At 53.4% G+C, this 22,696-nt stretch overlaps 1 protein-coding gene across 1 annotated transcript; it reads left to right on the top strand.

Moving 5' to 3' along the window:
- The first annotated feature begins 2,098 nt into the window (after window positions 1–2,098).
- On the top strand, window positions 2,099–22,549 carry NUP50 (nucleoporin 50). Its single transcript, XM_058673171.1, has 8 exons — window positions 2,099–2,481; window positions 5,184–5,262; window positions 7,879–7,962; window positions 12,449–12,632; window positions 17,388–18,002; window positions 20,602–20,680; window positions 21,674–21,792; window positions 22,337–22,549. The coding sequence occupies exons 2-8, from the start codon at window positions 5,194–5,196 to the stop codon at window positions 22,537–22,539; spliced, it is 1,353 nt and encodes a 450-aa protein (XP_058529154.1). The 5' UTR covers window positions 2,099–2,481; window positions 5,184–5,193; the 3' UTR covers window positions 22,540–22,549.
- Window positions 22,550–22,696: the final 147 nt, after the last annotated feature.

The raw sequence follows: 22,696 nt of genomic DNA, 5'->3' as shown, positions 1-22,696 counted from the left end.
GAAAGATGACATACATTCTACTTAGTATAATTCACATTAACTTTGACAGGTCTCCTACACACCATAGGGTTACTATGTCAGTGGATGTAAAGAAGCAAGGATCAGTGTTAGACAACTCAGCGTAAGTTTTAATTTTTTCATATTGAAGCCTAAAAAATGAAAATGATCAGTTGAGGACGTTTCTGCAGGCGCAATGGATTTAGGTCTCTGGGGATAGAGTCAGTGCTGCTCTGCCTGCAAGCGTGACGGACCGACAGCCGGACCGACAGCCGAATCCACCTGAGTCATTGCTGTCAAGGTGCCAAGTGCGCTCAGACCTCGCCGGGATGTGGGGAGGGGGCAGGGAGCCGCTGATCCCAAGCCTATCAGAAATGCTGACCTTAACTCCCTGCTCCAGCTGGAACTGCGGGACTCAAGTGGCAACACCAGCAGTCACCAGAGGACTCTGTCAGTTCTACTAGCAGGTAGCAGACAAGGAAAATAAGCAGGTCATAACGACTTCCTAATACACACAATGCTTCCAAGCCACACGTGGAGAAGGATCAGCACTAAACACAGATGAAACCTTTTAGAGGCATTCAAGAAGGGAACACTCCCCAAACTTAACCAACCAGGGCTCCTGTCTTGGTGGCCACAGGCCATCTGCTGAGTCTTTCCTGCGTTTTACCAACCCCGACACTAAGGGACGGTGGCAGCAGCAGTTTACAGAGGAGGAGACAGGCTCACAGATCTCACATCTGCTTTGGGGCTTGCAGCTGGCAAGCAGCACAGCCAAGGATCCTGGTCAGCTGCTCCACTGTGCAGTGCCAGGACCCGTTTGACAGGAGCAGAGTGTGGTCCTATGGCCTTCCCACTGACGTGTTTTCCAGTTGAACCAACTACAGAATGACTCCTATGCAAGGTTGGGGCATATCTCAAAGGCCAGAGCATGGTCAAAATTCCAGAACATTCCCTGGCAGCTGCCAGGGTTAGATGGAGCTCAGCTAATTGCCTGAGACACATGGGACTTACAGGACTCCAGCAACAGAAGGGCAGCAAGGGGACATCTCCTATGGAGGTGTGCGCAGGTGGGTGACACCACACACCTGACCGTTGACCTGCCGAACAGACACAGAGATCCTTCGGCTCCAGCAGTCAAGCCCAATCAACATCCAGCATTGCTGGAGAAACTGCCAGTCGCCACCCTGAATGGGTGCAGGTGGACGCTGGCCTGCACGCTCCTGGGTGGCATGCCAGGCAAGGCCTTCTTAGCAGGCATGACATATACTCAGTAGTGTGCGGCCCAGCCACCAGGCAGTCATGCGCTCACATCTCTTACACGCACTGAAAGGCATCTTATGGCCACGAGGCGCACATCAGTGTTGTTTTTGCTTAATCATACACAGTAAGTAGTGTAGAACTCCAAGAATGAAAGTCGTGCTCTTCACCAAGCCATACTTCAAGGCTGAACACAGAAAATTCACTGTTACCTAAGCTGGCTCTGCCCCTCACATGGAAACAGCAGGCTCACTACTCCTATCCCTCTTATTATTATTTTTACAGATGTTTTTATTTGAAAGGTAAATTTACCGAGAGGAGAAAGATTTCTCAGCTGGGCCCAGGTTCCAGTCTCCTCGGCGTTGGGCACGAAGCGAGGAGCCCTGAGCTCCAGCCCGCCTTCCGAGGGCCCCCAAGGTTTAGGGGGTCTCCGTTTCGCAGGGCCGGGACTCAAACCCGCAGCTTAACCGTCACTCCCGCTCACCCTAATGCTTCACGGGGAGCCTTTAGGACACCCCGGGATTTGCAGAGGTCCTCCCGGCAAGGCTCTGAGGACGCCCCAATTCCCACGGCGTCCTGCGGCTGCCGGGGGACAGACGCCGCTGCTTTTAGTCCCACCCCGAAGGCCCAGGCCCGCTCTTCCACGCGGCCACATCTCGGGGCTCCGACCCTTCGCCCCAGGGCCCCTCCGCAGGCGCCAGCCCCGGGCGGCCACCGAGCCGGGAAGCGCCTTCCGCCGGCGGTACACACGTGACGCGCGCGCAGGCCGAGCGCGCAGGCTCCGCGGCCCAGGCGGGCGCGCATGCGTGACACGGGCGCGTACCTCCGGACGACCGTTTCTAAGGCTGAATGCGCAGGCGCCATGTGACGCCTCACCAGCCCGGGCCGGAGGAGCGCAGGACCTTGGCTCCCGTGCGCTTGCGCAGTAGCCGACGCGGGCGTTTCTTTCCTTTTTTTCGAATTGGTGTGGAGGTGGGGTCGGTCCGAGTTACAAGATGGCGTCCCGGGGTTCGTTGGGGGCTGTTAGCCCGGCCGTCTGAGGCTGGAGAGGCGGGCTTCCCTCTCACTGCGGAGCACGGAGAGACGAGGCCCCCAGGGGACATGGTGTGGGAGACCCCGAGTTTGCTGACCACGAACTCCTTCGAGGCTCTCAGCGCCCCGGAAGCCACCGAGCTCCTGTGGAGACGTGATCTCGGCCCTGCGCACGGCCGCGCCCGCGGGAAGGTGCGCGAGCGGGTGTGGTGGGGCCTGGGCGGGCAGGGGAGCGGGGCCTCCGGCGAGGGTGGGGCGCCGCGGTGCTCGGCCGTTTGTGGAGCCCTCCTGGGGCTCTCCGCGGTCCTGGGCGGGGGTCCCGGGGGTTGCTTGGGCGGGGGTCCCGGGGTTGCTTGGGCGGGGGTCCCGGGGTTGCTTGGGCGGGGGTCCCGAGGGTTGCTTAGGCTGGGGTGCCGCAGTCCTGGGCCGGGGGTCCCGCAGTCCTGGCCGGGGGTCCCGGGGTTGCTTGGGCGGGGGTCCCGGGGTTGCTTGGGCGGGGGTCCCGGGGGTTGCTTGGGCGGGGGTCCCGCAGTCCTGGGCGGGGGTCCCGCAGTCCTGGGCCGGGGGTCCCGCAGTCCTGGGCGGGGGTCCCGGGGGTTGCTTGGGCGGGGTTCCCGGGGGTTGCTTAGGCTGGGGTGCCGCAGTCCTGGGCCGGGGGTCCCGCAGTCCTGGGCGGGGGTCCCACGGTCTGGGCCGGTGTGTGGGTCTCCTCGGCCCTCCGCTGCTGGCTGGCTTCCCCGGTCCAGGTCGGCCCCGGGAGGGAGGGAGGGACACGGTCCTGCCTGGCCGGAAATCTGCCTCCTTTTGGCGGCTTTTTTTTTTTTTTTTAACCCAGAAGGACACACGTTGTTACAACTCTATGGCAGTAACGGCCACAGGACACTCGGGCGCTGGCCCTGTTAGGCCCTACCCCTTCTCTGCCTCAGCGGAACATTTATTACCCAGAGCAGCAGAATAATCTTTTTAAAGTCTAGGTCATAATTCAGATTCTATCCCTTTGCCGCCTGCAATGGTAGGCTTGGGTTTGGAAGGGGGAAAATTGATATTTTATTTGTTTTTTTTTTAAAGATTTATTTATTTTATTACAAAGTCAGATATACAGAGAGGAGGAGAGACAGAGAGGAAGATCTTCCCTCCGATGATTCACTCCCCAAGTGAGCCGCAACGGCCGGTGCTGTGCCGATCCGATGCCGGGAACCAGGAACCTCTTCTGGGTCTCCCACCGGGTGCAGGGTCCCAAGGCTTTGGGCCATCCTCGACTGCTTTCCCAGGCCACAGGCAGGGAGCTGGATGGGAAGTGGAGCTGCCGGGATTGGAACCGGCGCCCATATGGGATCCTGGGCGTTCAAGGCGAGGACTTTAGCCACTAGGCCACGCCGCCGGGTCCGAAAATTGATATTTTATAGATTTTGTTTGAGACAAAACTCTTCAAAAATGTTTAATAGTCCCTTCGTCAATTTCTGGTACTGTTCTCAGGTTTTTTTTTTCTTTTTGTCTGTACTTCCTGTTAATTTAATCAGAGGATCTGTGTAGTGGAAAATTCTCTTACCCAAGAAAAGCATCTTGTAGACTGGGTCAAGGTTTTACTTTTTTGAGCGCTTTGAGCTCATAGTTTTCTAGAATGAGTTTTCCTTGCTTACCGATGGCGAGTCAGCGGAACGGGTTTGGGACAGTTGGGTACATCAGTGAAGAACAAGCTTGAAAACTATTTGAGGAAATGTGCCCGGCGGCATGGCCTAGCGGCTAAAGTCCTCGCCTTGAACGCCCCGGGATCCCATATGGGCGCCGGTTCTAATCCCGGCAGCTCCACTTCCCATCCAGCTCCCTGCTGGTGGCCTGGGAAAGCAGTCGAGGATGGCCCAAAGCTTTGGGACCCTGCATCCGCACGGGAGACCCGAAGTTCCTGGTTCCTGGCATCGGATCGGCACAGCACCGGCCGTTGCGGCTCACTTGGGGAGTGAATCATCGGACGGAAGATCTTGCTTTCTGTCTCTCTTCCTCTCTGTATATCTGACTTTGTAATAAAATAATCTTTAAAAAAAAAACTATTTGAGGAAATCTTTTGGATGATTTTATTCTGCCAGTTGTGGTCCCCAGTGAGAGGGCCCAAGGTGTACTTTTTTAGTGCTTTGAGCTCCACCCCTTATTTTTAGTCTTAAACCAAAGGGACCCCGCCATCAGTCGCTCACCTCTCCCGGCCTCTGACGGAGGCCACGTGCCCAGGAGCCCCTCTTGGTCCACTCCCGTGTTTGTTTTTGTTTGTGTGACAAAGACCAACAGCAAAATTGAGCTGACCAGGTGTTTTAGGGTGGCATTAAAACAAGAATGTTGAGGTACTGGCTGCAAAGTGTATTTATTAAACCTGCTTTGTATTTTAGAATCGCTAATTTAATACATCAGAAATTCCTGCAGAAGGAAATGTCACAGGATATCAGGATGTATTAAAGCTGAAGGCCTCTGTGATGGCCACTGGAACCCAGCCTTGGGACTGTCAGTCACGTGGGCTTAGGCTCCACAGCCGGAAGTTCCTGGAAGCTTCCCTGGTGTTTAGGGCAAATGTGAAGGGGAAAGTTTGCTGAGGAAGGAGCGGGTGGATTTAAGCAGCCCTGGCAGGTGCCCACGACAAGAAGTGAGAGAAGATGGGCTGCTGGTTCACTGCAGGTTTTCTAAACAGACCTGGGATGGGGTTGATGAGAGCGCGCCAGGCTGCTCAGGCAGCTTCCAGCTGCTGCCTGGCCGTGTGCCACAGCGAGGCTCACCGAATTCCTCCGCACTCCCCGGGAACTGCTTGCCCTAGCGTTGGGAATATTCCGTTTTCAGTTTCAGAAATTCTTTGTAGGGGTTTACCTTGGTTTAGCAAAGTCAGCTTTTTACTCCTGTTTCCTGTCACTTAGGTTCAAAAACATGGCCAAAAGAATTGCTGAGAAGGAGTTGACAGACAAGAACTGGGATCAGGAGGATGAAGCTGAAGAGGTAGTGTGGCTTCCTGAGGACACACGCGTGCGGGAGATCTGGCTGTGGGCACGCCACAGCACGGCCCTGCCGGGTCGGTTGGACATGGGATGCTGAGTTTCAGAAAGCTGAGGCCTTGCTCTGAGCCTTTCTAGGAACCTGTTGCATTTCCTGTTTGTAGTGGGTCTGAGAGACCCCAGTAATTGTGAATAGAAACAGCCGGCTGCTCCATCTGAGCGGGGACCTGGAGAAGGGGGTGCGGCTTTGGCGAGGGAGAGACGGGCACTCCCATGGTGCCCTCTGCCAGCAGCCCGAGAAGCCGTCAGATGTTCAGTTGGTTAATGTTTTATTTCATGGTCACACAGGTGCTCTTGAAGATAATTGTGTACGTTGCTACCATCAGTTTCTTCAAAGCAAGCCATTCATTCTTCAGTGGTGGTCCTTAGGTGACAGCCAGGACTCCAAGGCCAAGGTTACCTACTGATTAGTAATACATTCCCACTACATTTCTGTCACTTAATGGGAGAAATACATCAAAAGGGAAAAAATATGAAGATCCAAGGCATAAGTTTCAAATACAACTGAAGGCTGTACAACCTCTGAACAATCAAATAATAATTAAATGCATATTTATGATATTAAAAAAGCACCCTATGATTCCTCCAGCCAAAAAATAAAGCAACTAAACAGTTGCATTTCCTGTGCTCCAAAGAGTTGCAAGGACAGGCTAACCTTTAAGGTCACAGTGACTGTATTTATCGCCATATAAGTTTCAGCTCATACTTCCATTACTTCCATTAATTTTTAGGATACTTATCAAGCCATTTCCCAGAGGTGTGCTACATGTCAGCCAGATTACGGGGCAATGGGTAGGCACACAATTAGGTGTCCAGAAATTGCACGGGCTTAATTGTAAATCTGAGTAAATTGTTAAAGGCCCACCCACTAAGACAGCAGCAGCAGCATTAACTCCCAAGCTCAGATTGGTTGCAAAACCCGTGTCACGGGGGCAGACAGTGCCTCAGAGGATTACAGGATTCTCAGCAGGGTAGTTGAGTGTTCAAGCAGAGGGGTGCCACTGTGTCCTTGGAAAGATATGCCACGCCCTGCCATACAGCTGGAAACTCCTCTGGGCCCTGCCAGCAGGAGAGCTGTTCTCTCCACACCTTCATGTCGTCCACACCCACCTCCCGGACCCCAGCAGGAACCGGACTTAGCTTAGTCTTAGGCACAGATACCTTAGTAAGCTCAGACCACTGGAATGGCTTGCTTTGATACAGAAATATCTGAACTGCCGTGGCACAGGGTCTAGTGAAAGCAGTGGGCAAGCTTTACTTGTCGCTTGGGGCGACTGTAGGATTGTCTGGGTGCCTTTAACCTCGTGTGTTATGCTTCAGCTTTATAGGATTAGAGGAGGGTTGAAGTGAAGCCAGTTCCCGCTGAAAGACCTTCGTAGCGTGGAAGAGTGGTCATTTTCATGTGGATCGTTTAGAATTGGGTGTGCCTGTTGGGGTGGCCTTCTGGACAGTAGGCAGGTTCAGGAGGACTGGTCAGTATTGTGGGTGTGAAATAGAAAGTGTCACGTTTAGGGCTGCCATTGTAGGGAAGCTACCACCTGCTGTGCCAGCATCCAGTGTGGCTGCTCATTGCCATCATGTGCCTGGGAAAGCTGCAGAAAATGGCCCGGGTGCCTGGGCCCTGTGCCCGTGTGGGCCGCCTGGCTGGGGTTGCAGCTCCTGACCCTGACCTGCTGTGGGGCGTGTGGGGAGAACACTCTGGATGGAAGAGCCCCGTCTCCTCGCCCTCTTTAAATCTGCCTTCAAAAAATAAAACATGTTTTTAAAGATATTGTTTTTGACAACTGTGGTAGTAGGGCTAGTAGAGCTGGGCTAGTAGAGCTAAGCTGAGGTGCCTGAGTTTGAGAACAGATTTCATGGTCAACCATTTATGAGCTTTCAGGCTTTAGGGAAGAGCTCACGCTTCTGAAGGCCAGAACTTTGTTAATATCAGAATATGTATCCGAAATATTTGAACAGTTGGTCGTGAATATTTTTGTAAGTTTGTAAGTTGCCTTTGTCTTTTCAAACTTGTGTACATACAGTCCTCTAGAGCAGGATTTGAAGCCTGGGATTCATGGTTTGCCTAACTAGAATTGGAGTCTACAAGATAATGTGTGTAAACTTATTTCTCTCGCTCTTTTTTTTTTTTTTTTGGTCTTTTGGAAGATTTATTTGTTTCAAAGGCAGAGTGACCAAGGGAGAGAAAGGCAGAGTGACCAAGGAGGGAGAGGCAGAGTGACCGTCTGCCTGCTACTGATTTACTGTCCAACTGGCTAGTCAGGAACTCCAGGCTGGTGTCCCACATGGGGATCAGGGACCCAAAGTCTTGAACCCTCCACCTCTGCCCTCTGAGGTACATTAGCAGGAAGCGGGACCAGAAATGGAATAGCTGGGACTTGAACTGGCAGGTGAGCCCGTGGTGCCGTGATGTGCCCCATACGCTCTGTCTTTATGCGCGTTCTCCGTAATTTCCCTGTGGGGTATTAACAGTATTTTAAAGCACCAAACGATTGAGTGTCTCCTGTTCAGTGCCCTGCCGGCCCTCCCTTCTCGCTGCTGACTTGGTGCTGTCTTCCAGGTCGGGACATTCTCGGTGGCCAGCGAGGAGGTCCTGAAGAACAGAGCCATAAAGAAAGCGAAGCGCAGAAACGTGGGATTTGAAGTGAGTGCTTGAAGGGCTTTTCTGTTACATACTCTGATCTCTGTTGGAACAGCGACCCTGCTGGCGGCAGTCATGGATCAGAACCTGCTTTACGACACGTGCAGACCGTGGGGTCCAGGCGAGCCTCTCCACCTCGCGGAGAGCTGTCCCGCTGGAGGAAGGGAGCTTAGGCTAGACCCGCCTGAGGCGGATGCCGAGTGGCTGTTCGCCCACCTGGCGGGGCTTGGGGACGCCCACCGGACCAGGAGGGCTTTGTGGTGCTGCACAGCACACCACACGGGGTGTGTTCCCTTTCTGCTTCCACGGACACAGCACACCACACAGGGCGTGTTCCCTTTCTGCTTCCACGGACACGGAACGTGAGCTGGACTCTGGAAGTCGGGGTCAGCATCATCAGTCCCAGTGTTTTTTTTTTTTTTTTAAGATTTATTTATTTTTATTGCAAAGTTCAGATATACAGAGAGGAAGATCTGTCCGATGATTTACTCCCCAAGTAACTGCAATGGCCGGTGCTGCGCCGATCTGAAGCCAGGAGCCAGGAGTCAGGGACTTCCTCCGGGTCTGCCTCGCAGGTGCAGGGTCCCAAGGCTCAGGGCCGTCCTGGACTGCTTTCCCAGGCCACAGGCAGGGAGCTGGATGGAAGCGGGGCCGCTGGGATTAGAATTGGCGCCCATATGGGATCCTGGGGCATGCAAGGTGAAGACTTTAGCTGCTAGGCCACGCCGCTGGGCCCGTCATTCCCTGCGTTTAGCAACCCTTTCCCCAGAAGGAGTTGGGCCTGTATCCTTCAACAGGTGTGGCTGTGTACACACGTGCGCACAGGGTGGAGTGGGAAACCTGGTTGTCTGTCAGACAGTTTTGTAAAAAAGCTTGTTGAGCACACATTCTGTAGCCCTGCATTTTTTCTGAAATTAAGAATGAAGGTTTGATTTTTAGTGGGTGGAGATGTGAAGAGGCAGTCAGAAATTTACACTAGAATTAACTTGCATATCAGCCTAAATGGTGTTTTTTGTGATGCTAATGAGAAAACAATTCACATGACAGAAATACCTTTAGATCTTTCTTACCGTATGGATCTGCTGTGTGATTTGAGGGAAAGAGGCAACCACTGGCGAGACGAAAGAGGCAACCACTGGCGAGACGGTGTGCAGGTGGTCCCTACAGTGCCTGTTCTGTTTGCTGGGAGCCTCTTTCCAGCCCACACGTAACGATCAGCTTCAAACTGCCTGCTGTGGATGTATTGTACTGGGAGTTGGTGGCCTTGGCAGGGGCCTTAGTGGTCCGCAGGCTGGGCTTTCCCTGCTGCAGCTGGAGTGATGTTTTCAGGTGCTGTGCCCTCCGATGGTTGGGGTATAGCGCTGCATGTCTTCAGTGATGATTGGCCTGGGCATGAGCTCCTGCACCGCCGGACCACATCCCCCAGGGCTGGGCCTGCCCTCACAGGTGCCAGGCGCAGCCCTGCTGTTTCCGGGTTAACACCTGTTATCTGGAAGCAAACTGGCTGTGCTTGTTTGCTTCAATGTTCTTTTTTTCCCCCTAAATCGTCTTTTTTTTAAAAAACAAAAATTGTAAGTATAATGTACGACATGAACTCCCACTGCACACGTTGTGGGCTGGCTCAGTTGAGCTGCTTGCATACGGCTGCTGCACACGCTGCTTCCGGGGGTGCGGTGCTGATGGAGTCGCTGAGCGGCACACGGGCTGCAGAGCCCTGGAGGTGGTGTTCACTGCTTCATGGTGTAGCAGCGTGGCCTGAAGTGCGGTGACCAGCTAGCGACAGTGGTCAGCTGTGACTGGGTTGGCTGGCTCTTGGAGAGGCCCATGGAGGAAGGACTTTGTTCACTGGGGAGGGGATGAGGAGTTCGGGTCATGCATGGTGCGTTCCAGTGTCCTCTCGGGACGCCAGATGTGAGGGCAGGAGCAGCGGCCAGAGGGGAGTCAGCCGTGGGCCACAGAGAAGCCTGGGGTGTGGGTGAGGGCGGAGCCCCTGCACTGCACCGCAACGCCAGAATCCACGGGCACTGTTAGCTCCGCTCTCGGCCCGTGTTTTCATCTGAACCTAAGAGACCGGAAAAATTCAATGTCATTGTTGTGAGCTGTTTCCATTCCAAAAGTAGGTTGGAGGCAGACTAAGAAGCTCGGGACTCTTCACTGGCTGGTGTGCGTCCTTCACCATGGCAGGTGGGAGAGGGAAGCAGCCCTGACAGGCTGCAGGTAGGGCCTTTGTAACTCACACTGGCATGAAGGCTGACCAAGCGGGGAGCGGTCAGGAACCCCAGTCTTCTCAAGGTTGGCCCCCTCCTCCCCAGGGCTGTAAAAGGCATGTGTTTTGGTCTGGGCTGTGAGGGGACACTTTACAGCTGAGTGCTCATCTGAGGGGAGGGGAAGGAGCCCACCTGCAGCCCCAGGGCCAGGAGACACAGACACCGTCAGTTCCCTTAGGCTGTCCGGTGGGCAGTGCTTACACGGACTCGGCAGCAAGGAGCTGAAGCAAGCAAGCCCGGCTTACAGGAGCCACTTCCGCAGGGAGCCCAGTTTTAAAGAGGACAGCAGATGCCTTTCTGTTCTGGCCCGCATAATTGTCCCTTGTGTCTGCTCACCCTGGGTCTGACTGACTTGACACCACTTGGAGTTTCCAGACTGCCGCCCCCATGGGCTTCATTACAGGAGGCAGCTCATCAGCTGGCAGGGGCTCAGCTCTGTCGCATTCCAGGCCCGGTGCCATAGCGTATTGGTTAAAGTCGCCTTGCACGCCCAGGATCCCATATGGGTGCTGATTCTAATCCCGGCAGCTCCACTTCCCATCCAGCTCCCTGCCTGTAGCCTGGGAAAGCAGTAGAGGACGGCCCAAAGCCTTGGGACCCTGCACTCGTGTGGGAGACCCGGAAGAAGCTCCGGGCTGCTAGCTTAGGATTGGCTCAGCTCCAGCCATTGCAGTTACTTGGGGAGTGAATCATCGGACGAAAGATCTTGCTTTCTGTCTCTCTTCCTCTCTGTATATCTGACTTTCCAATAAAAAAAGTCCTTTATTCCAGCAGGGTAGGCACAGGAGCAGGGGTGGAGGGGAGAGAACTGGAAGGGACACATGTCCTGTGGTGGCAGGATGGGGCTGCCAGGGCAGGGGGAGGGACGAGATGGAGGGCAGAGGAGCGCCAGGGAAGACGGAAAGGGAAGTGGGAGGAGACAGGAGAGTGGTCCGGTGGCTCAGTCCCAAGGGACGGGCGGCTCTGACTGCGCGCTGCTTCCGAGGCCTCGTTGGGAGCTGCGGAGCTCCTCGTGGTAACATCGGCCCAGCTCCAGGCATGCCATCTATTTAAATACTGAAACGCCACGGTGCCTAAACAGTGGATTGATTCGTTTACTCAGCAGATCTGCCCTGGAGTTACATCGGTAGGAGAATGAATCAAATAACTGTCTTATGGACTTTTTTTTTTTAGGATTGTTTTATGTTTACTGGAAAGGCAGAGTTACAGAGAGGGAAGACGGAACTCCTGTCCTCTTACTCTGCAGGTGGCCACAGTGACCATCCAAGATCAAGAGCCAGGAGCTTCTGCAGGGTCCCCACTTGGGTGCAGGCCACGAGCCCTTGTGCCGTCCTCGGCTGCTCTCCCAGGCGTGTTCGCAGGGAGCCGGATCGGAAGTGGGGCAGCCAGGGCACGCACCAACACCCACATGGGGTGCCAGTGCTACAGACAGAAGCTTAGGGTGCTATACCACAGGTCCCCCAGAACTTACTTTGTAATTAAAGTAAACACATACTATTGTTTTTCTTCTTGCCTCCCACTCTGATTTTTCTGCACGTGCCCGCCTTTTTTTCCTTAAGCTAGCAGCGTTTGCACTTTTGTGCATTTTGTGTTTGTAAAGCCGGTGCAGTAGCTGCAGGCGTCTGAATACCCAGGGACTCTGAACCTTGTACAAGCTCTAGGTCCGAGGGAAGATCCTCTGGTGAAAGGACTTTGGTGAGGTCGTGTCTGTGGCAGCTGGAGACCTGGGAAGCCACTTAAGTGTTTGGCCTTAGCAAGTCATCCCTGGAGTGTACGCCCTGCTCTGAATGAGGGCCAAGTGCATGGGGCCCAACGCTGGTCCTTCACCCGTGGTGCTGGCATCCCATAGGAGCGCTGGTTCTAATCCCTGCTGCTCTACTTCTGATCCAGCTCCCTGCTTATGGACTTGTGGGAGACTCGGGAAAAGCTCCTGGCTCCTGGTGTTGGATCAGCTCAGCTCCAGCCACTGGCAGCCATTTGGGTGGTGAGCGGGAGAAGGAGAGGAAGACCCCCCTCCCTGTTTCTCTAAATCTGCCTTTCAAATAAAAAGTGAATAAGTCTTTTAAAATACATATATTTAGCCATTTCAGACAGGCATCCTCGAATGCATTGCGAGGCTGTCCTCACTTGTTTTCCCCTGTTGCAGAAGTGACCCTCCAGTGCGGGTTGCGTGGGTGCCGTGCGGTGCCTTTGCTGACATGTGCCCTTTCTTCCTGTTCCAGTCAGATGGTGGAGGAGCCTTCAAAGGGTTCAAGGGCTTGGTGGCACCTTCTGGAGGAGGAGGATTTGCTGGGTTCGGTGGGAGCCCCGGCGGGAAGCCTCTGGAAGGACTGTCGAACGGAAGCAGCACGAGCGCCCCTCCCTTGGCCAGCGCACGGCCAGCGGCAGAGCCCACGGCTGCATCTGGTGAGTCGGCAGCCCGCCCTGCGCGCTCCGTGGGAAGAACAGCTTGGCGCGGCTGGTGCGCTGAGGGGCCGAGTCCTGGGACCAGGGCAGTAGAGAGAGGTGCCGCAAGGGGAAGTTGGCTGCTCCGAGTTCCATAGTAGGGCATGGCTTGTATCTTAAAGATTGGTTTAATTTATTTGAAAGGCAGAGTGAAGTGTGCTGGAGAGACAGGGAGTGGAATCTTCTGTTCTCGGATTCACTCGCAAATAGTGCAACAGCAGCACTGGCCCGGCTGAGCCGGAGTGTAGCGCGCCCCTGGCCAGCAGGGAATAAAACGCAGACACCGAAGTTCTTCTCTGATCACACTTTATTGGAGCGCCGCTTGGTTGAGGGCAAGATGGTGGTGGGGGGCCTGGAACTGTGCCTGCCTCCCATTTCCCTGCTTCTGACCCTGTACAGGCTGATTACTCAATTTACGTTGACTTCGAGGCAATAGAACTGTCCCATTCTTGTGGAATTTAGACTGACAAGCCTTTTGCCAATGAAATCCCTTCTCACACCTCGGACAGACGGTGCGAGGAATATTTAAATTGGGTTTAGAAGTGTCCACACAAATTTTTTCCTGTCTGAAATTTTGAGACAAATTTTTAGTGGGACAGCTGTGGCTGAAATGCCCTACTTCACCACAGCAATAACAATTGTTTCTTTTTTGACTTCCTTGATGTTCTTTAAAATCTGAATAGCAGTTTGACCTTGAAGAGCTGCAGCAATAGTTAACCCTTGCATGTAAGATGGAGTTACCTCAGCACAGGCTCGAACATAGTCTGACAAGACTCCTGTCCTTCTCACTGGCTGAATTAAGGTTTGACAAATTGGAGTAGCATTTTCAAAAGCTAGCTGTTTAACTATGAGATCTGTAGCTGTATTGTTAATTACTGTCCGGCTCACTGCTTCGGTGAGTCGAGCTACAAAATCTGCAAAAGGCTCCTCAGGCTTCTGCATTTACAAAACCCGAGGACTTCTGATCTGGAGATGGCAGGCGTTTCCATGTGCCCAATGCCAAGGAGGAGATAAGCTGTAATGTCTCCTCAGGCTGATTAAGTTGTTCTGAAACGCCAAGATGAGTACCCTGTCCTAGAAGCATGTCTGCAGTCCAGTGAGGATGCTGGTTTTGAACATTAATTCTGGCTTGGGCATGAGCTGCATCCGTGACTATAAATTTAAAATCTAAGTACTGTCCAACGGAGAGACAGGCTCGGGCTATCTCGAACCAATCGGCTGGGAGTATTTGCCTGTTGAGTAATTCTCCCCAGCAAAGTGAGAGTATAATTTGCATTTACCCCATATGTCTTGGATGCTTCTACCAGATCTTTCAACTGTTTATAGGTAATAGGTTCATGATATCTGTCCCCATTTTCCGGATTCTGATAAACCGGAAATGCAGAGTAGAGGCGACTTAGCGCCCTCCGGGGAATAAAGTGCCATCCTACACTAGATGGGTACGGGGGAGGTTGGCATTCCACGTCTCCAGAAGACACGGAAGCCTCATGTAGACCATGGTCCTTTTCTTCAAGTTCTGATAACTCATCGTCAGACGAGTCCTCTTGTGTAGCTACCTCTAAATTTCTAAACTCATCTACTTTTAAATTTCTAAACTTATCTAACATTGGATACAGCGGCCGTTTATTACTCTTTTCTTTATCTTCTTTATTATTACTCTTTTCTTTATCTTCTTTATTTTCTTCTTTTAAGCATGCTTCCTTTTTTCTTTTAGGCCTATTCCCCCTCTCACCAATTGATTCTGCTTCCGAGAGGCTCTTCCCCCTCTCATCAATTGATTCTGCTTCCGAGAGGCTCTCTTGAAACTTAATGAGCTGCTCTCGACCCTGTCTAACATGCTCCATGTTCCGTCCTTCTTTTAAACAGGACCGGACCAACTTCCAAAGTGGGAGGGATCCGGGTCCCAGCCTTCCTTCCTCTTTTGCTTTTTCTAAATCTTTGCCTAGTTTGTCCCAGCAGCTCAAGGTCAGGTCTCCGGAGACTGCGAACCACGGCGCAGCTGCGTCGTAATCATTTATTATCTTCTGCACTGACCTTGCTGAAACTTTTAAGCCTCGTTGTTTAAGGAGTCCCAGTATGGGGTCAGTGAACTCGCTGCTGGCTGATATTCAGCCTTGATTATTACCCGTTTTCTTAGATCTCGTGAAAGGCCGCTTTATCTACAGCGGAATTACTTTCACTTTGTCCGGGTTCACAGCAACAAAGACACTCACGACCAGGCTGATGTAGGCGCAGGAAAAAGCAACACCACAATCCTACTATAGCTGTACCAAAAACAATAAGAGCAACAAGAACAGGGTTTATCATACCTGAGAGGTTACCTACCGGTAGTCCGCTCCGTGTGTAGAGTTCTGAACTTCAACCCCTCACTGGTGTCCGCTGGATTCGAAGTTTCCCGGGTTTCGGCACCAGCTGTAGCGCACCCCTGGCCAGCAGGGAATAAAACGCAGACACCGAAGTCCTTCTCTGATCACACTTTATTGGAGCGCCGCTTCAGTGAGGGTAAGATGGCGGTGAGAGTCGCAGGGAGAGCAAAGCGGATGGCTTATATACACCTCCATGAGAGGCGTGTCTGTGGCTCAGTGACCGGTCGTGATAGGACAGTGAGTGCTTACTTGTCAGATTGGGATAGGTCGCTGCTGTTGCCGGGCAAACTAGGGCAGGAAGCTACGTCAGGGCAGAGTTGTTTACTCTGTGCCTGTCACCATCTTGTAATGGCGACTGACTGCGCTCTGCACCGGAGCTGGGCGCAGGGTGAGGCCCGCGGCCCGCTCCCACTGCTCTTGGGCGTGCCCGGGCGGCTGGACTCGCCTGGCTTCTGGTACGGAATGAAGATATGCCAAGGAATTTTTTTTTAAAGACTCATTTATTTTTATTGGAAAATCAAATTTACAGAGAGATCTTTCACCTGCTGGTTCACTCCCCAGGTGGCTGCAGTGGCAGAAGCTAAGCCGATATGAAGCCAGGAGACTCCTCCAGGTCTCCCTCGTGAGTGCAGGGTCCCAAGGCTTTGGACCATCCTCGACTGCTTTCCCAGGCCACAGGCAGGAAGCTGGATGGGAAGTGGGGCAGTGCTGCGACCAGCAGGGCCAGTAACATGGACAGGGAGAGGGTCTGGGGATGAAGCAGCGACAGGAGACCAGTGATGGTGGAAGTCTCTGTGAAGTCTCCCTTTATTGCTCCTTCACCTCTCCTTATATACTCTGCCCCCACATCCTCATTTAGCAGGATACTGGGTACAGATGCGTCCAGTTAGTCTGGGTGTTTTTAGCCACAAGCCCAGCTCCTGTTCTGCCCATCCCAAGGAGCACTAATCAACTCCTTAGCCCACAATAGAGCAGCTGGGACATGAACCAGTACCCGTATGGGATCCCAGTGGATGCAAGGTGAGGATTTAGCCACTAGGCTATAAGATGGGGCCCAATCTCTGTAATTTTCAGAAAAATAAACTTTAAAAGAGGAAAGCCGCTAAAAGAACAACAACAAGAAAACGTTCAGATAAAACACGGACAGAAAACGTCAATAATTTATATTACAATTACGAGCCAGCGCCCATAGGGTCCCAGTGCATGCGAGATGAAGACTTTAGCCTCTAGGCTACCACTCTGGGCCCCCCTTTTAAGATTTATTTGCTAATTTGGATTCTGTCTTCTGGTTCATGCACCAAAAGCCAGCAGCAGCTAGGGCCGGGCCTGTTCAGCTGCCAGAAACTCCTGGGTCTCTTAGCTGGGTGCCGTGCTGGGGGACACGAGCCCGGGGGCCGTCACACTCTGCCCCAGGTGTGTTAGCCAGAAGCAGAGCAGCCGTTGAAGAGCCAGGCTCCGTCAGGCCCCACTAGTGACGTCTTCCCACGAGCCAGGCACCTGCCCTGTCTGTAGTTTCAGGAAGTTAGTCCAGAACACTTGGGATTAGTAACAGAATGGGGTCAGAAGTAACATCAGAGATGATCCTGCGTGGTTGGACTACACTCAGCTCTATTCTGGCCAGTGTGCTGCTCAAGCGGATGGGTGGTGATTGAAGCAGCACTTCCTGCTACGATTTCAGCTGCTTTCATATTTATTAATATATGATTAATACACGGATAGTGCATTAATGTATCCTACCAACTTTTTAGGTATTGTGTTTTAGGCTAATCTGATATTCCAGTATTCTGATATTTGATTTGAAATAGGTGTCCTTTTGAAGGAAAGAATGTATATTTTTGAAAGATTTATTTATTTTTACCTTAAAGACCAATTTACAGAGAGAAGGAGAGAGAAAAATCTTCTGTTCGCTGGTTCGTTTCTGTAGTGGCCACAATGGCTGGAGCTGAGTGGATCTGGAGCCAGGAACCAGGAACCAGGAGCCAGAAGCTTCTTCTGGTCTTCCACATGGGTGCAGGGTCCCCAGGGTCTGGACCACCGTCTCCATCTTCCCAGGCCACAGAGAAGCAGCTAGGACATGAACTAGCACCCACTGGGATTCCAGCACGTGCAAAGCAAAGATGCAATCCTTAGCCATAGCACCGGACCCAGGCAAAGATGATTTTTAATTGTAGAGGCTTAACCCAGCATGTAATGGATACTGTACTTAAATAAAATGTGATTTTCTGGTAACCAGTTCCTAAATACTGCTGCTTTTTGAACTCATGCATTTTGAATTGTCACAGCCTAAAAGGCCTGGGTGGTTTAATCCAATCACTTCAGAGTAAATTCCTCCAACTTCAATTTCCTGTAGGTTCTGTTGCTGCAAACGGCCCTACTATCCTGGCCGATAAAAAGATCACAGATCCCCCGACAGCCAGCGATGGCCAGCCAGCCTGCGGCCTCGGGCCGAGGCCAGCCTGTGCTGGGAGCGCGTACCACAGGCAGCTGGCCGCCCTCAACTGCTGCGTGCGAGACTGGATCCTGCAGCATGTGAACGCCAACCCCCTCTGCGACCTGACCCCCATCTTCCAGGACTACGAGAAGCACCTGGCCAGCATCGAGCAGCAGGGCGGCGGGAGCACCCCGCACGACGTGGGCAGGACGGTGACCACATCCGCCCTCGGGGAGCAGGAACCCGCGTTTCTGTTTCAAGGCAGCAAAGCCAGGGACGCTGCGGAGAAGGAGGTCGGGTTGCAGAAGCAGGCCGCGTCACTGGGAGCAGCAGGTGCCTCATTCAGTTTCGGCAAGAAGCTTGACAGCTCCGCCGTGGGCCCCCTCAGCTCTGCTCCCCTGGCTGGATTTTCATTTTCCTCTGGGAACTCCAGTGTATCCAGCACGGACGGTACCCAGAGTCAACCGGCTTCTTCGCCCTTCCCCGCTAGAACGTCAGAGAGCCAAGCAGGCGGTGGCAGGAGCGAGAACCAAGGTAAACCTGACCTTGCTCACTCGGGCTCTTCTCTCTGGGTCGTGTGGCTTCTGCAGGAGAAGCGCAGGTGCCTGGTGTTTTGAATAGTATCCAACACTTGGCTTTGAATGATAAAGTGGATTAACACATTTTGAACATTGAATTTTACGGAAAAGCCTGACCAGTACCCTTACTGTTGATAGATTGGAAATGCAGTCACATGGCAGGGTGCTGTCTGTGCAGGGCACCAGCCCCCAGAAGCTCAAAGTCCCTCTCAGGAGTTGCTAGTTGGGCCTGGCCTGGTGGCATGGTGGGTTAAGCCCCCATATGGACATCAGCATCCCGCTGTACTCTGGTCAGAGCCCTGCGATGTGCCTGGGAAAGCAGCCGGTGACAACCAGGTCCTCGGACCCCTGCCAGCCACGAGGGAGGCCTGGCTTGGCCCACGCGTGGCTGTTGCAGCCATTCGGGAAGTGAACCAGTAGACAGAAGATCCTTGCTTCCCCTCCCCTCTGCCCCCTCCTTCCCGCGACTGCCTTTGAAATAAATCATTTAAAACATTAAAAAACCTGAAGGAATTCCTGCCAACTCCTTGAGAAATACAGTCGTCTGTCCGGCCCTGTGCTTTGCACAGGTCTCCCTGCCCCGACTTGCCGCCTTCAAGTGTCTTAAGGGGAAAGGCGGAGTGGGGGCCTCTCCCGGCTGTCAGCCTGAGCCTGCGCTGAGCCTGCAGCCCCGGGGTCCTGTCCTAAGGAGACAGGGACTCCAACCTGACACCTTCTCACAATTTGGTCCCCTGATGCACTTGGCCTTCTGAGAGGACCTGTCTGTGGTCGTTGGGCCGTGCAGGGGCAGTGTGCACGCACAGCTGAAACCCCGGCTTGTGGCTTTGGGGTGCTTGTCAGTTCTCCGTTTCCCCATTGCTGAGTGCCTGCTCCTTGGCATGAGGTAGGCGTGGTCCTAGGGACCGGTGAGGTTGTAAGTGTCGTTTCCTAGCCAGTAACGGGATAAGTAAGTATTGGATTTCTCTGCTGGTGTCAAACATGTGAACAGTTTTTAGTGTATGAGTGAATATTTGTTTCAGTGGCTTTCCTCTTAACTTTTTACCTGAAAGTTACAGAAATCGGGATCCAGCGCTATAGCCTGGTGGCTGAATCCTCACCTTGCAGCTGCCGGGACCGCATAGGCGCCAGTTCATGTCCCGGCAGCTCCACTTCCCATCCAGCTCCCTGCTTGTAGCCTGGGAAAGCCTTTGAGGACGGCCCAAAGTCTTGGGCCCCTGCACCCGCGTGGGAGACCCGGAAGAAGCTCCTGTCCCCTGGCTTTGCATCGGCTTAACTCCTGCTGTTACAGCCACTTGGGGAGTGAACCAGCAGGCGGAAAAATCTTTATCTCTGTCTCTCCTCTTTGTATATCTGCCTTTTCACTAAAAATACATAATTTTGTTTTCAAAAGTTAAAAAAAGTTACAGAAATCATCCATTGGCTGATCAGTTCACCTTGTGGATGCAGTGGCCAGGGCTGGGTCGGGCTGAAGCCGTGAGCCTCGTCTAGATGGCCCACGTGAGGGCAGGGCCCCTCAGGCCCGTCAGGGAGCTGGGTTGGTGCTGGGGCAGCTGGACCGGAACTCGAGCCCATCTCATGGAGGCTGTTTAGTTATTAGCTCACTGTACAACACTAGTCCTGGGAACTTCTACAAATTGAAAATTATGGGACCCGGTGCAATAGCATAGTGGTTAAGGTCCTCACCTTGCGCACCAGGAATCCCATATGGGCACTGGTTCTAATCCCGGCAGCCCTGCTTCCCCATCCAGCTCCCTGTCTGAGGCCTGGGAAAGCAGTCAAGGACGGCCCCAGGCCTTGGGACCCTGCACCCATGTGGGAGACCAGGAAGAGGCTCCTGGCTCCTGGCTTTGGATTGGCTCAGCTCCAGCCATTGGGGCCGCTTGGGGAGTGAATCGTCGGAAGGGAAATCTTTCTCTCTCTGCTCCTCTGTGTGTATCTGACTTTCCAATAACAACAAATAAATCTTTTAAAAAAAAAGGTTATAATTGTTTTAGAATAAATAAGTATATTTCCATTTTAAATCGTTCTTTTTATGTATATATATTATTGGAAAGGCAGATTGTAAAGTTTTTTTTATTGGAAAGTCAGATTTACAGAGCGAAGGAGAGACAGAAAGGAAAGATGTTTCATTTGCTTGCTCAGTTCCCAGCGGCCGCAATGACTGGAGCGGAGTCCATCCGAAGCTAGGAGCCAGGAGCTTCCTCCAGGTCTCCCACGCGAGTGCAGGGTCCAAAGGCTTTGGGCCGTCCTCCACTGCTTTCCCAGGCCACAGGCAGGGAGCTGGGTGGGACGTGGAGCAGACGGTATATGAACAGGCATCCCTGTGAGATCATGGTGCGTGTAAGGCGAGAATTTAGCCACTTGGCTATCATGTCGGGCCCCCTTCTTTTCACAAATATAATTAAAATCTAGTGCTCCCAGTTGGACTTGGGCATCCATGCTCCGTCTCTTGGTTTAAATGAGGTGTCCTGGATTGAGGGTGGTAGATGACCCGATGTGTCAGTTTTTCAAACTCTTGCTTTGCACAGCACTCATGTTGCATTGTTTCCAATCAGGAGAGGAAGAGGAGAGTGAGGAGCCGCCCAAGGTCGTGGTCACTGAAGTGAAGGAAGAAGATGCTTTTTACTCCAAAAAGTAAGTGGCCGCCAGACCCCAGGGGGACGCGTGGGTCATGTCCTCATCCAGGCCTGGTGTCCATCCGGGTGAGAATTCTTGGCCTGTTAGCTTCAAAACAAATCAGTTCTGGAAATTTCCTGCTGGGCATCTATTATTCTTGTGGGCTTTGGGTGCTGTGGGCAGGTGTGCTCATCTTCCTCCCTGCTCTGCCCCGCTCTTGGTGACCCTTCCAGTTCAAGCTCCCTGCACCCAGAGCTGCTGTGTTGTTTGGGTTTGGGGTTTGCTTTGCAGAGAGAACTGCTGCTTCCAGAAGACTCCCTGAGGGCCAGCGCCTGTGAGGAGGGCTCCTGTGTGTGTCCCAGGTGCCCCGCTTCAGGTTGAGCTCTCGTGAAGGCCTGGGCGAGCAGCGGAGGATGCTCCTAGTGCTTGGGCCCTGCCCCCAGGCCGGGGCCTGGAGGAGGGAGTGACCCTGAGTCTGATTGGTTTTCTAATTAGAACACACAAAATGAGCGTCTCCTATTAACGTCACTCCAAGGAAATGCCATGGGGTGACTGGTGAGTTGGTCCTCACCTCAGAATGTTTGAATGTGTTTGTGAAATCCAAGATGGCAGGGACCTGGAGGAGAGTGTGAACAGCTGTCCAGCAGGCCGAGGTGGGCCCGGTGCTGGTCCGAGCTCGGAGGACTGACAGCCCTCAGCCCTGGCCGGGAGGTGCTTGGCTATGAGCCTGACAGGCCTGTGAAAGGAAAGCTTTAAGAGAAGATAGTTCCAGAAAGCCTTGCAGGGCTTCCTCTTTGGTTTGGAACGATGGGAAGGGGTTCTGCAACACCTAGCCAGGGTTTCCTTTCCACTCAGCGTGGTCTTTCTGGAACATTCTAAGATGCCTGCTGAGCTTTCTCTGCTCTCCTCTCACGCAGAGCTTTACACAGATGTGCACACACTGGTGGTCAGTCGACCATGGGACGGGGTCAGTTGTTGAGCAACTCACAGCTGTCTTTTTTTTCTCCGTAGGTGTAAGCTATTTTACAAAAAAGACAATGAATTTAAAGAGAAGGGTGTGGGCACGCTGCACCTCAAGCCTACAGCAAGTCAGAAGACGCAGCTGTTAGTACGGGCTGACACCAACCTCGGTAGGTGCTGCTCGGGGCGTGCGCCAGCCCAGGGCGGCCGTTGCCACGTCCTGCTGGACTGCGGCGCGGTCGTGTGTGACAGACCCACTGAGGCTCTGACTGCAGAGATGGTCTCGCTTTCCTTTTTGTTAGGAATGCAAGGTCGACAAGCGGGGCGACTTCGTAAACACCAAGGGGAAGGCATCATTTGTGACTCACTGGCACCTAACCTTCAGTCCCTGCCCCGTGGGCCCTGGAGACGGGGCCGGAGTCGGCAGTGCTGGTGCCAGGACTGCTGGGGCAGCGTGGCTCCCCGTGCGCAGGGCCGTGTGTTTCCGGCCAGCCGTGCCTTGTTGGTGTGACGCGGTGAAGGCTGTGCCGCTGTCTGCCTTTGGTGCCCAGGGCACCTGTGGGGAGGAGGCTGCAGCTGCTCAGTGGCGCTCCTGGCATCTGTGCCCGTGAACCCCAGGGCTGTGTTCGTGCCATTCCCGCTGGCTCCCGCCTCGAGCTGTGCTCCCTGCCGAGCCCGTCGGGATGCTGATGTGTCTGCTTTGTTTCCACGCAGGCAACATCCTGCTCAATGTTCTGATCCCGCCCAACATGCCGTGCAGCCGCACCGGGAAGAACAACGTGCTGATCGTCTGCGTCCCCAACCCCCCGCTCGACGAGAAGAACGCCAGCGCCCCGGCCACCATGCTCATCCGGGTGAAAACGAGCGAGGACGCGGACGAGCTGCACAGGGTCCTGCTGGAGAGGAGGGACGCCTGAGCTGCTGCCCGCCTGGAGCCGCCGCCCTGCTGCCTTCCATGCGCTCCGCTTGCTCTGACGCTCCGAGAACTTCCAGAAAACCCAAGACTTCTATGAGGGAGACTGCTAACGCCAATAAACCTTGTTCCGTGTCAAGAAACTGTGTTCCCTTCTTGAG

Source organism: Ochotona princeps, chromosome 15 (assembly GCF_030435755.1).
Source record: "Ochotona princeps isolate mOchPri1 chromosome 15, mOchPri1.hap1, whole genome shotgun sequence".
NCBI classification, from domain to species: Eukaryota; Metazoa; Chordata; class Mammalia; order Lagomorpha; family Ochotonidae; genus Ochotona; species Ochotona princeps.
The sequence above is the reverse complement of the archived record's forward strand: the minus strand, read 5'-3'. Positions and strand labels throughout refer to the sequence as shown.

Excerpts from the sequence above, each read along its gene's own strand:
- NUP50 (XM_058673171.1), top strand. The coding sequence starts at position 5,194 with ATGGCCAAAAGAATTGCTGAGAAGGAGTTGACAGACAAGAACTGGGAT. Across the intron at positions 5,263-7,878 it reads AGGAGGATGAAGCTGAAGAG|GTCGGGACATTCTCGGTGGC; the intron begins GTAGTGTGGCTT and ends GCTGTCTTCCAG. Across the intron at positions 20,681-21,673 it reads GATGCTTTTTACTCCAAAAA|GTGTAAGCTATTTTACAAAA; the intron begins GTAAGTGGCCGC and ends TTTTCTCCGTAG.